Source organism: Emydura macquarii, unplaced genomic scaffold (assembly GCF_026122565.2).
Source record: "Emydura macquarii macquarii isolate MOO-44397 ecotype Brisbane River unplaced genomic scaffold, CSIRO-AGI_Emac_v2 contig_1027, whole genome shotgun sequence".
Classification (NCBI taxonomy): domain Eukaryota; kingdom Metazoa; phylum Chordata; order Testudines; family Chelidae; genus Emydura; species Emydura macquarii.
Window position 1 is genome coordinate 13,069,160 of NW_027131164.1, and position 13,149 is coordinate 13,082,308.

The 13,149-nt window shown below is 42.1% G+C and overlaps 1 protein-coding gene across 3 annotated transcripts in view; it reads right to left on the minus strand.

Moving 5' to 3' along the window:
• GRHL1 (grainyhead like transcription factor 1) overlaps positions 1–13,149 on the minus strand; it is a 56,161-nt gene that overhangs the window by 13,935 nt on the left and 29,077 nt on the right. For 2 of the 3 annotated variants that reach the window (XM_067544779.1, XM_067544781.1), the window contains exons 9-10: positions 9,471–9,629; positions 2,625–2,712 (exon numbers count right to left, since the gene is read on the minus strand). In XM_067544779.1, coding sequence (XP_067400880.1) covers positions 2,625–2,712; positions 9,471–9,629 — 247 coding nt within the window. The remainder of the gene's footprint in view (positions 1–2,624; positions 2,713–9,470; positions 9,630–13,149) is intronic. The other variant, XM_067544780.1, reaches the window with a different exon arrangement.

The window sequence follows — 13,149 nt, forward strand, 5'->3', positions numbered from 1 at the left end:
TCTGGGGTAGACCATATCTACTATAAAGCACGGTGGTCACATGACTCCCACAAAGCAGCACATCAATTCAACCAGTGAGGAGACCACAGTGCATCTTGGGAGGAGTAGTTCAGCCAGGAAGCTTCGCCTACAGTGAATGGGGTATGAGGCACCCAAACTACAGCTCCCATGAGGCACTGTAGCAGCTCTGATGAACAGAGATTAATGTCAAACTGACCCAGAATTAAAGATTTTAATTTTGGTTGACAAACTGAAGTGTTTTGGTTTGGGTTAAGCCTGCCCAAAATGAAATATTTCATGTTGAGTTTCCCACTGAAAAAAGTTGAAACATTTCAAAGCATTTAATCAAAAATCAAAATTTTCTGCAGGAAAACTGATTTTGCAGCAACTACATTTTCTATAATAAAAAAACCTTCAACCAAAAATGGCCAACCAGCTCTACTATGGAGCAATCCACGTATATACAATTGTAGATCTGGAAGTGGGTGTAATGCTTACAACTGAAAAACAGCCAAACAATATTTGTTCAAACTTACTGGGGAAATAAAGGGCAAACATGGGAAGTTTAGCCCCAAAAGCAGCATTTGTGAAGAAAGTTATGAGCCGCTACAAATGGGGGGTTTAGCATGTGATTGCCCTTCTCAGCCATTAACTCTAGTACAGTACATAGTGCTTTCTGGATCCTGCTTGGGCTAATGTACTTGGGATAGGAGACACTCCCCCCCTCACATTTGTTAAATGCTAGCAAAGACTTGAGCCTTCTTTTTATGATACATTTAAAAACTCTGCCCTCCCCGTAACTGCCCTTGAGCAACTGGGGTTCCCGGTGTCATTGCCTTCCTCTGAAGTCATACCACCAGCCTGCACTTGCTATGTCAGGAAATCCTGTTTAACACGCTGTGAGGTTAATGCTTGTTGAAACAGTCAGTCTGTTAAAAGCACAGCTTCTGACAAGCACATCAAGTGGAGGTAACGTTATCTTCAAACGGCACTGGGGAGAGAAAAGGAACACACTTCTCCTTGCTGCACAATGTGAAAGCGAAACAAGGATATAAACTTTATACCAAACAACTCTGTTAACATAACTAGTGCCCTACTAAATTCACTGCTGTGAAAAACATGTCCTGGAACATGAAATCAGACATCTACATGAAATCCAGCTATTGAAGGAGAGGGAGGGACAGGGCTAAGAGTGCCCCTGCCAGGGGCTCCTACTATTCCCTGGGCTCCAGATGCTAGTCCTTGGGCTGCAGAGGACAGGACTTGCTCTTCCCTTGCAGAGTGCTCTCCAGGGGAGATCAGATCCAGCTCCGGGTACCTCTCACTTCCTGCAGCCGCAGGAGGTTCCCAGAGATAGAGGTGGGTCTGATCTCCCCGGCAGCACAAGACTTCCTGCAGCAGGGGGAGGTACCCAGAAGCGGGTCTGATCTGTCCCCAAGAATGGCCGTGCAGGGGAAGAGCAAGTCCTGTTCCTCCCCAGGCCAGTTGAGATTAGCAGCTAGGAGCTCCCAGCTGGGGCACTCCCAGCAGCACATGGGAGATCAGACCTACCTCCAGGAGCCTCCTGAGGCGGCAGGCCTCAGAGCCCAGCTCTGAAGGCAACACAGAAGAGAGGGTGGCAATCCCGTGACACCCCCTTCTCCCCCATCTTGGATCAGGACCTCCATGGCTACAACACTGAAATTTCAGATGTAAACCATCTGCAAACCTGAAAGTGACTAATTGTCAAATCCTATCGCTGTGAAACTGGCCAGAATGGACCATGAATTTGGTAGGGCCCTACATATAACTGACGATCAAAACACTGGCTCTCTAGGAATCAACATAAAAATATGATCTTCAGGAGAGAATGAAGAATGAGAAACCAACACATTTGGAAGGATATAGATAGAATGCCTTTTGCTCACTCCCACGCCAAGCGCCTCGCACTTACTTTTACATGCACAGAAACAATGTCTAACTAGACTATTAACTAAAAGGGACATCTCAGCTCTAGTGGCTGAGTATGAGGGCTGGGAATCAGGAGATCTGGGTTTGTATTGCAGACTCTGCCAGTGACTAGCTGCATAGCCCTGGGGAGTCATTTAGGTCTGATTTGCAGAGGTTCTGGGTATCTCCAGCTCCTATTAACTTCAGGTGGAGTTGTAGGTGCTCCAACAGTTCTCAACACCAGGCCCTTAACATTCAGTTACCCATGTAAAACAGGGATAATAATGTTTACCCAGCTTTGTAAAATACCTTGCACAACACTTTTCATCTTAGATTGCAAGTGCCAAGAGTGATTCCATGCTGGATCCAAATAGCACTGCCTACTCCCCTCTGCTCTATCTGGCTGCTAAAAGCCATGAAGTGACTGGATCTACAGTGTAGCCCACTCTTAGCGAACATACATAGTTTCTCTTCAAGTGAAGAAAAATTAAAGTCCCTAACTGATCCTGGGCACTGCAAAATATAGTTCACAATCCCATACACAGTGGTTTAAAGTGAAGCTATTCTATGAGAGGGGGAAAAAAGCAAGCAATGAATCATTTATAGGAGAGTTCCATTGTACTGAAAACAACCTATACCATGTAAGTGAAATGACATCTAAGATTTAAACACTTGGTGGAATAATTTCTACTTACAGGCATTCAACTGGGAGCTGGGGTCATTGCACTTGCCTTTTCTTTTGCTTTGTTTTCGTTCTTCATCCCTGATCTTCCTCTCTGCTCCCTGTCAGTTGAGAGATTGGGGAGGAAGGGAGAAAGAAATAAAAATAGTATCCTCAGTTGTTTGTTTGTCTACCTTCAGGTCAGCGGCACTCATCTTCACAAAGTAGAACACGTGGAGGTCAGTCTCACACTAACTGCTTCATCAGGTCAGCCAGAAAATACCTCTCTTGAAATCTGTCCAGTATTTATTCTGAAGTACTATCAAATCAAATTTAATGAAAGTATCATAAGCACCTGAATTTGTTTTAAGCATGGGACTGAGGTAAACTGGCAAGTTACCACACTGTTACTACAGTTATTGCCATACACTTAAAAGAATTGTATCTTAGACACTGCTAATCAGTGATCACTGAATTTTTTCCTCTGATGTTAATATTTACTGAAATTTTAATTAAAAATATTCTGTATTCTATAATCAAGCTACATGCAGATCATCTAGAGTTTTACAAGGATGGAGCAAGACATACTAGCATGTCAAAGAGTCTTGGTCAGCAATGACTGTGCCAGCTTTCACAGAACTAAAATAATATAAGCATCACTTTTCATCCTTCACAGTAGTGCTAGCTGCTATGGGCTCAACACACAGCTAATACAGATTAGATGGAAGCAGAACCTACTTCATGTTTACAGAATTCTATTCCTCCCCCCCCAAAAAAAGTGACCAAAAAAAGTAGATAGTAACGTTTCTATGATATATAAAGTATGCAGATATCTCAGGATGAAGGATGGTGTAAGGCCCTGGGCCCAGGACTCAGGGAGATTTGGATTCATTTCCCAATTCTGCCATAGACTTCCTGTGTGACCTCAAGGCAAGTCACTTAGTTTGTGTTTCAGTTCTGTGGAACGGCGATAGTAACCCTTTACTTTCTCCCAGACTTTGGCTGTCTTGTCTATTTAGACAGTAAGCTCTGTGATGCAGGGAGTTCCTTAATGCATAATTGTACAGGACCTAGTACAACAGGGCCCTAATTTCAGTTGGAGCCCGTCACAGAGTGCGTAGGTGGTGCTTCTACAGGGCCTCTAGGTTCTATTGCAGTAATCCAAAGTGAAACAGTATTGGAGTCTCCTTATATTAGTCTAAACCCTAGGAGTAAGCCACATATAGGCCTGACTATCAACTTTGGATTCAGAGCAATCATAACCAAAGAACTGGCTAGACAAAGTGGCAATATCCCTATGCTCATCTGCATGTGCCAAACAGCTGATGGCCTGCCCAGAACAGAGGGTGCACTGGTAAATGTATGTGTTGGGAGGAAAATTTGATGGTTTGCTTTGTAAAAGGAAAACTTTGATTGGCTTGTAAACACCAAAAGAACAGCTATACTTGGTCAGACCAAGGGTCCATCTAGCTTAGTATCCTGTCTTCTGACAGTGGTCCATGCTAGGTATTTCAGAGGGGAATGAACAGAACAGGTAATCAAGTGATCTATCCCATCACTCATTCCCAGCTTCTCGCAAACAGCAAACCTCTGTAACGCTGGGGGATTATCTGCACATGGTGTTAAAGCAACTCTGATGAGAGCTAGCTGCAGTCATCTAGAATCCTCCTGTTATTCTCACCCACAAAAAACGGTGTAAGAAAACATGCAGGCTAAGCAAAGAGAGTCACTTCCAAATGACTGGATTTCAGGCCAGAATTCAAAGTGCTGACTCTTCCCATCCCAGTTCAGCGAGTCACAAATCAATTCCCTTGCAGTACTGACAGCCAATAGCATAACTTCATCTGCTGGGCTAAGCCATTGTAGCAGAACCAACAAAGAGCTTTTGGGCTTGACAAATGAGCAATCACTTAAAAAAAAAAATCATAATACTAGAAATCTGATAAATTAAGAAACAATTACACAATGTAATGTTGGTTAATAACGGTGTTCATTCAGACAACCCTCGACACATCACAGCTACAACGAGGCTCTGACATGAGGCAGTATTGTCTACTGATCAGAATGCACGCACTCCTGAGTTCTGATCAGGATTCATTAATGGTTACGTGGCACTTTGAAGATATACAGCTATACATGGCGCCACGCATTCTAGTGTCACTGTAAGTAAATTCAAGGGATTGGAGATAGTGAGCACCAAGATGCGGAACTGGCCAGTAGCATAGGAAAGAGGGCTTTTGAGCTGTGGGTTATGAGACCTGTCTGTTTAGGGAGGCTTAAGATCAACCTTTGTAACAGGTAGCGAGCTTTTTTATTAACAAGCAGTGGGCTTTTTGATTAATAAGTGTCTCAGTGAGGGAGACCAGTGTATGTTCCTTAATAAAGATGGGACGTGGAATCAGAGAGGCAGAATGACTGTTTGGCTAGGTGGCAAGAGTAAAGGTCGATCTCACCAGAGATGATGGGAGGGGGGAATGGCAGAGCAGACACCACAAGGAGAAGAGGAGAGAGGAAATTAGAAACGGAGACCAGCCAGCTTCAGAAATAATCAGTCCAAAGGGGGAAAGAGATCAGCTAATATTAGATTTTCAGCTCTTCAAGGCTGCAACCAACATCTTTGTTGTAAGGCACCTAAACGTTTTGATGCTGTGAAAACAATAAGTGGGGCATGGATACGCTGATATTCTATCATGGGTAACACCTGCTTATGTTAATGGTGTGACTTTGTCCCCTAAAGAATGGGAATTCAGAGATGGAATTTAAATAAATATCCAGGCTGCCATGCCACCATTAACACAAACCACTGTAACTTCAGATTGAAAGGGCACAACATAAGCCTGCAACTTTAACATACCAGAAGTGTTAGAATGCATCAGCAGTAGAGTCCGTGAAAGGCAGAGGGGTCAGTTCAGATTTTGCCTCAGCCCTCCATTTTCTTGTTCACACAGGGTTAAGTCAAGTACTTACTGTTATTCAAAGGCAATATTTGGAATTGCAATGTCTTGGGTCGGACTGAATTGGAACTTTTTCAGACTTTTCAGCTAAATGAAAATGTCAAGTCTGTTCCTGAGCAGAGATTCAAACCTGTCTCCCCCATATGCCAGGTGAGTAGCTGAGTGTTAGGCCCAAGGTTAGAAGTAGAGGGCAGCAGCACTTCCGCCTCCTTTGGCCATTTTGTGAATGGTTGACGCTAGGTGTGTCAAATTTGCAAATAACATGGAGTCAACCAAAACTGCAGTTTTCAGCAAACAAACTATTTGCCCAGTGTGAATTATAAGACCTGTCATCTCTTCATTATTAGCAATTCTTGTACACCGCCAGCAACTGCCTAGAGTTTTTTTTCTGATCGTCTGAGTAGGATGATTTTTCTCCATTCAGAGGTAATAGAACAATCTTGCATGGTGTGTGTGATGCAGCCTTGCTGTGTTAAGTCTCATTAAATGTGAATTAAATAATGAGATAATGAGCATCTAGCAAGCAAGCAACAAGACAGGGCATGTGTGTGTTGCAAGGCTGTGCTCCCAGTCCTTCTGAAGTTTATGGACAGCTCATTTCAGCTATGAAGTGAGTTGTTACTATTCTAGACTGCCCAGACTTCCAAACAGATGGTTAATTATAGTGGACTACACAGATCCAAGCTCTCTCTGCATGGAAGAGCTTCCCTCTGGCTGGAAGCCCAGTTTGAACCTTTGGCAATGCAATGCATCTGCATGGGAGCATTCGTTTCACAGTGATGTTTCGCTGCAGGTAAGATCCACTGTAAATGTCCTCCTTGAATTGAAGTAATCGAGGGCTAAAAGATCTGTGTAACTGGGGACAGAAGAGGGTTCTTCTCTATTCTGTTACACACAGACCTAGTAGGAGCCTAACTCCCCCTCCCCACACCCTGACAGTTTAGGCCCTCATCCGGCGACATGCTGCACACAGGCAGACTTGGGTGCCTATGCAGAGCCCCACTGAAGTCAGTGGGGCTACCCACGTGCAACACATTCCAGGCGCTTCTTTCATGGACTGACCCAGTAAGCAGAGTAAGTGGGGGATCTGGGAAGCAGGTCTTTACAGAAAAGTTAGCATTTCATGAACCTCTCCTCTCACTCTGTCCCCATCTACCCACAAACCCCCCAAAATGCCAACAGCACCCCTCACTGCATACGGTGGTTAGACCACCAGCCTGGGAGACCCAGGTTCAACTTCCTGCTCCACCACAGGCTTCCTGTGCATTGCTTAGTCTCTCCGCCTCTGCTCACCATCTGTAAAATGGGGAACTTCCCTATTCACAGGGGTGTTGTGAGGATAAAACATTAAAGACTGTACGTAGTGCAGTTGTAGCCATGTTGGTCCTTGGATATTAAAAAGGACAAGGTGGGAGAGGTAATATCTTGAAATGTGTTTACACTTATGCTAAACAATGTGTTCCACCTCGTATTTAGCTGTGATACTCAGCGTAAGTTTCCCAGACTGAAGAAGAGCTCTGTGTATTCTCGAAAGCTTGTCTCTTACCAACAGAAGTTGGTCCAATAAAAGATATTACCTCACTTACCTTGTCTCTCATATTAAAGATTGTGAGGCACTCAGAAACTATGGTAAAAGTGACCTCTTAAGTACTGAAGACAAATAGATGGATCACTTAAGATTCAAGCCTTGGCCATTGTTTACAAATAGTTCTTAGGGATGTACTGATAGGAGGAGAGGTAAGATGACAGATGAGTCATTCTGTGCAGTCAGATGGAGGCACTGCTGCAGGTTGGGACACACAACCAATAGAGGTGTCTGGTCAAGTCAATTTTTATACTATTTAAACAGAGCTTGAGTCAATATTTGGGTGAACTGTATTATAGACTTGTTCCATGTGTGAGTCCCACTTCAGAATCTGGCTGAGGGACAGTCTACGTGCAAGAATCATGCTAGGGAATTGCATCCTCAACTTGACAATATTTTTGGGGTGCAAAGAGGTGCTCAGAGATTAAATCCGACAAATATATTTTTCCCCACAATGCAGGTCAAGTTTGAGATGTACAGGGAGAGTCATGCAAAGACAGACACAAGACAAAATGCAAAGTGAAATAAAATGATATAAATGGGGCAACTGTTTAACTAGATTTGCTGATTCTGCTGAAATTTGCAGACAAACACTTTCCTCTGAACCAATCAAATGAGTGTGGATTTGCCATATTATTAACAACTGGTTTATTAAAAGCAAGGGGGTTTGGAAGTCTGGTTTTTTAAGCTTGTAACTAATTGAGGAAGGATGGTCTGGGGGTTAGGGCACTAGCCTGGGTTCAATTCTCTTCTCTGCCAAGGACTTCCTATGTGACCATGGGCAAGTCATTTATCCTCTCTGGCTATGTCTACACTGCACACGAAGCCTGGGCGCTGACTCAGGTTTGAGCCCAACCATACCTTCCATTCACACATAAAACAGTCTGACTTGGGTCTGCAAGCACTCAGGACCCATGTCCTAAGACCCTGGTATGGGGGTGGGTCAGAACCCAAGTCCTGCTGGGACTCTGGTCCATGTCCTGTCCAATTTGGACACAGGTCAAGCTGCAGATCCGAGTCAGAAGATCCGCACAGTGCAGTATGGACATGCTAGCATGGCTGTGAGACCTGGGTCCAGCAATTGTAAACCCAGATTTACAATGCAGTGTGGATGCTCAAGTGCAACTTGGAAGCACAGAGTCCACAAGTCCAGATCTCAGAGACCCAGGCTTAGTGTGCAGTGTAGACATATCCTCTATGCCTCAGTTGCCCTTCTGTAAAACGAGGATAACAGCACTTCACTACCTCACGCAGGTGTTGGGGAGGGATAAATATATTAAAGATTGCGAAACACTTTTATACAGCAGAAGCATTCTAAGAGAATCTATTTTTAATTTTTTTTTTTTAATTATTGATTAAAGAGCAAGCAAAAGAAACTCTCAGGAAGTCTGCAAACCCTCTGTAATTTTTACCAAAGGTATAATTTTCGTAAATGCCAAAAGTCCCATTTTAAAAAGTAACTTATGTGCTTCGGAAAGTCTGTGCGATTTGGGAGTCTAAGTCACTCAGGGACTTGTGAAAATTTTACCCTAAGACACTATTCTGGCCCTGCTTACAGTACAGACCCTGCAGCAGGGCAGAAGAACGCTGGGTAAGTATCCATGCCTGCACTATAACTGGACACATTAAGGTTGCCTAACACTGCATGTTTAAGTTTTTACTGTGGCCTAAACTTTTGTGGTTGAGAGTTCTGAATTTGGCTGGGAGAAGCCCTGAGCTCAAAGATGTGCTTTTCACCATTCCTGTGAAAGTCTAGCCTGATTTGGATGAGACGTAAGCCACGGGAAATTGTCATTTGTGAAAATGTGGTCGAGTTTTTAAAACTTCACACAGTTTCAGGCACTATTCCACCTCCTACAATGCTGCATTCACAGCTTTAGGTGCTCTACACCTCTGGGGAAAACCAAACCAGGTATGTCAAGTGGAGCGCTCACACTGAGGCATCCAAAAGCAGTGGCGACATAAAAATTTTAGTCTTAAAATCTGTGCCTCAGTTTCCCATCTATAAAATGATATTAATGGTACTTCCCTATCTCAAGAGGGCAGTAGGAAAACAATAAATGCATTACTGTCTTCTGAAATGCTCAGATATTTTGATAATGGAGCACAATAAGAAATCACACAAAGAAATAAAAATCCATTTAGTGATTTTGGTAAAAAACAGACTTGTTTGTCCCCTGCTTCTATAGAATTTCAAGTTTGAACTGAAGACCAAGTATATAGAGTTATTTGCTGTTTGCAATTGTGTCATGCAATTTTAGACAAGGTCATTTATACTAAACAGAGCTGGAGGGACAGCCTTGCCCGAGCAGCCATCGTTTGCAGACTGGTCTGACCTTACCTTGTCACAGAAGACTTTAATCTGGCAGTAGGCCCTGTGGATGGGCTTGTTACTCCTGTTATTGTAGCTGTAGGTGTCAATCTGAATGTTCAAGGGCAGCCCTTTAACTCCTTTCTGAGATGAGAAATCTGTGCTGAGGCAGTTTACAGAAATAAAAACCTGCAAAAGAAGGAAAAAGCTTCTTAGTGGTTGCTTCAGCCAGCCACACTGCGTCACAATGTAACTACTCCACTTGGGTTGACAGTAGGATTTGAATCTTAGATCCTCAGAACTAAAACTCTGAGCTTCTACTACTTAAGCTAAAGGACTACATTCTCATGAAGCAGTAGCAGATCTCTTACGCAGACCAGCCACTAATGGGGGTAGAAAGACCCATCCTTCTAGTGTGGATTATAGCAACAAATATCAATCCTTATGCAGACTCTAAATAACTTCAAGGTTTTTATGTCCCAAGTGATATATCGCCTATTGTAACCCTTCTTCAGGGACAGAAATCCTTTCAGGCCCCATTTTCATTGCCCAAAGAACAGTGTTTGAAAACCTTACTTAAAACTTGCAGCAAGCCCAATTTATATCAGTTTGGACAGTGACAAAACCATGTTAGCTCCACAATCAAATTCTACCTTTGAGATTACTCACTTTTTAAATATCTATATTTAATACAGGTTCCAATCCAGCAAAGACCTAAAAACATACTTAACTTTAAGCATGCAAGCAATCCTATTGACTTTAGTGAGATTACTTATGGGTCTTAAAGTTGAGCACGTGCTTAAGTCTTTATGGGATCAGGGTCTTGAACGCTTCCCAGCAGGGTTTACAACATCCTGTTAACGCTCAAAAGAAGGAAGTTCAAACTAAGAATGAAAACGTTAATGGGAAAAGTAAATTAGATTTTTTATAAACACTTTCAGTTTCATAATGTAAGATCTTAGTAGTAACAGAGGAAGAGAATTCCCCAGTGTGCTTCTAAAAAGGACAGGACAACAAAAGTATTACTTCCCCAAAATGTGCACCTACTCAAATACCAGGCCCTTATATTAGGATAGTCCTCATTACCATGAAGTCTTAGAAGCAATGAAAACCAGTAAGTTATGGATCAAGATCAGCCAAAGCATTAGAGTGGATTCCTCTCTTCTTCCTTTCAAGAAGAAAAGATAGGAATCCCTTCCCATCCCCTAAAGAAAACAAAGATTTCAGATCCAGAAGCCACAACGGGTACCTTAACCAAGACTGAGAAATATTGCTCCAACACTTAACCGCTAGTGGGTTTTGCTTCTTATAATACTAAACTGAAGTTCCAAATACCAGTAGTGAGGGAGGGACCCCTGCTGGTATTTGACTAGTACTACAACTTGCAAGTTAAGTTCTCAACAGCTTACGATGTTTAAAAAAATAAAGGTGTTTTTGTGCAGTATCTTTTGCATAGGTGTTGCAACATGCTCTACAAGTATCATAAAAAGGGGGAAACTAGTAAGTATTACAGGTTAGAGACACACGTTATTCCTGTTTCCAAGAGATTTTTTTTTAATCAGAATAGTGTCTGCAGTACTGAGAAGGTAGATTAATTATTATGAAAGAAGGTGCATATTTGCACTAGATTTGAGTTGCCTGATTAAACTGTTATTTATTAAAGCATAATTTTCAAAAAATGCATAGCAATTAATATAAACAACTGCATGCACAATTAAGATGCACAGTGAACGTGACAGAGTCAGGAGTGTTTCATGCCAATGGCCAGTTATGAAGGTAGCTAATGGCATGCACACTTACCAGACTATTGCAATATCACTCTAACTGAGCACACAAATCCAGGTAATTTTGAGAGTTAGTCCCTTAATGTCTGTCTATTTGGTTGCCCCCAATCTCTGGGAAAAGATCTAGCTGTGTGTGAACTGTTTGCACATTTTTCAATAAATACCTATGAATCACTATGGCAGCAACTAGTCCCACTATTGTATTGAGAATTTTATAAGAACAAACAAACGAGGGCTACCTGACATTTTAGGCTGTGCAGCTGGCACCTGGAAATGCATTGAAAGGATTTTGCATGGAAGCAGCATCTAAAGCCCTATGGTCCTGTCAAATTGATTCTATATACTTTTGTGCAATATTCTAAAGCAACAATGCTTCAAGTCTTTGATTAAAAGGTGGCAAATATGTAGCTAAAACCATTAGAGCATTGCTAGAAAAAAAAAAGTCTTAAGAGTTTTAAAAGTAAATAGCCTAAAATAAATTGACCAGGATGGTTTGCCAGTTTCTAAATCACTCACCTCCCCCCCACAGGATGGTATAAACTTATCAACATAGTCAGTATCAAGCTATTTATAAGAAAGTTAGTGTAATGTAGATCTGGGGCCTGATCATGCAGACTGTACTCAGGTAGAATGCTCTGACTTCAAGTAGGTGTTTTGTCTTGGGACACCGGAGACACATTCTGCATTGCATACAGGAGTGAGTGAGGACTTCTCTCTGGTTTTGGATTTGTATAATGGATAATGTTGCCTTATGAGTAGAAGCGTGGTTTTGGTTTTTTATTAGTACTGTCTCTTATTGGTTGTATGTATTCATTATGGTCAGACAACGCTGAATGTTTATTTGTGTATGTCCCTGGTGCCTGTATCACTTTAACAAAGTAAGAATCTTTAAAAGAAAGCAAGGACTTTTCCCTCAAGAATACATGTGCAGATATAACCAACACGACTGGTTTAACAGAGACTTGGAACTTTTGAAAATCTGTCTCATTTTATATTACACCTCTAAGCTCCAAAGTGGGGGAGGAAGTCTTTAGAATAGGCAGGCATTCCTTAGTCCTTTGTGACATTTCCCTTTGGTTGGGAGATCTTGGCATCTTCTATCTCAGGTCATCTTTGCATTTGCAGGGGAGAGAAAGGTTTATATAAATTCTAATTGACTAGCCATGCAGAGCCTCCCCAATGCCGTACTCTGAAATTAGAAGTTTCTGCCTAGATGCTAGACATTTACAACACTGAGGGACTTCAATATATGCATCCCCCTATTTAATCTACAAGTTCCATGTGAATTTGGAATTGTTCATCTAGCAGGTGGCAAGAATTCTTATTCCACTTGAAAATAGCCTTCATCTGATTAGATTTGGCTTTACAAGCTGAATTCATTTCTAAGTTAAATACTATCATTCAGGATTCTGCATTCTAGAAGAGGGGGAGAGAGGTGTAAATCCTAATCTAGTCTTTTCTCTCTACCTCTCTGGGATACAACAGGCATCAGCCTAAATTCAACATGATGCGTCCAATCCCAGTGTGAGAGTTTCACCCTTTCCATGGCATTACCCTACCTCTGATGCCAAACAGACTACTTTAAAACCCACCTGAATCGAGTCTATGGCTCTGTTCTTGGGAAATGTTTTTCCAGTTCACTGTAAACTTGATTTCTTTCAGTCACTTTGTTCAGGACAGATTTGAATCAAGTTCTTAAAGAAACATAAGGGTGAGTGACTGACTCAGGCACATCCCCACCCCAACATTTTCAGAAGAAATATGCAACCACAAAAGTCACTCAGCATCTTTAGCCTGTTGAGCAAGATTCCTCTTCAAATGTTCAACCTATTTTTCTAAGGGTAGTTCCGCATTCTTGGCTATATTAAGATTTGCTTGTTACTTTTCTAAAACTTTTCATTTTTATCTTATTTCCCAGGATTCAG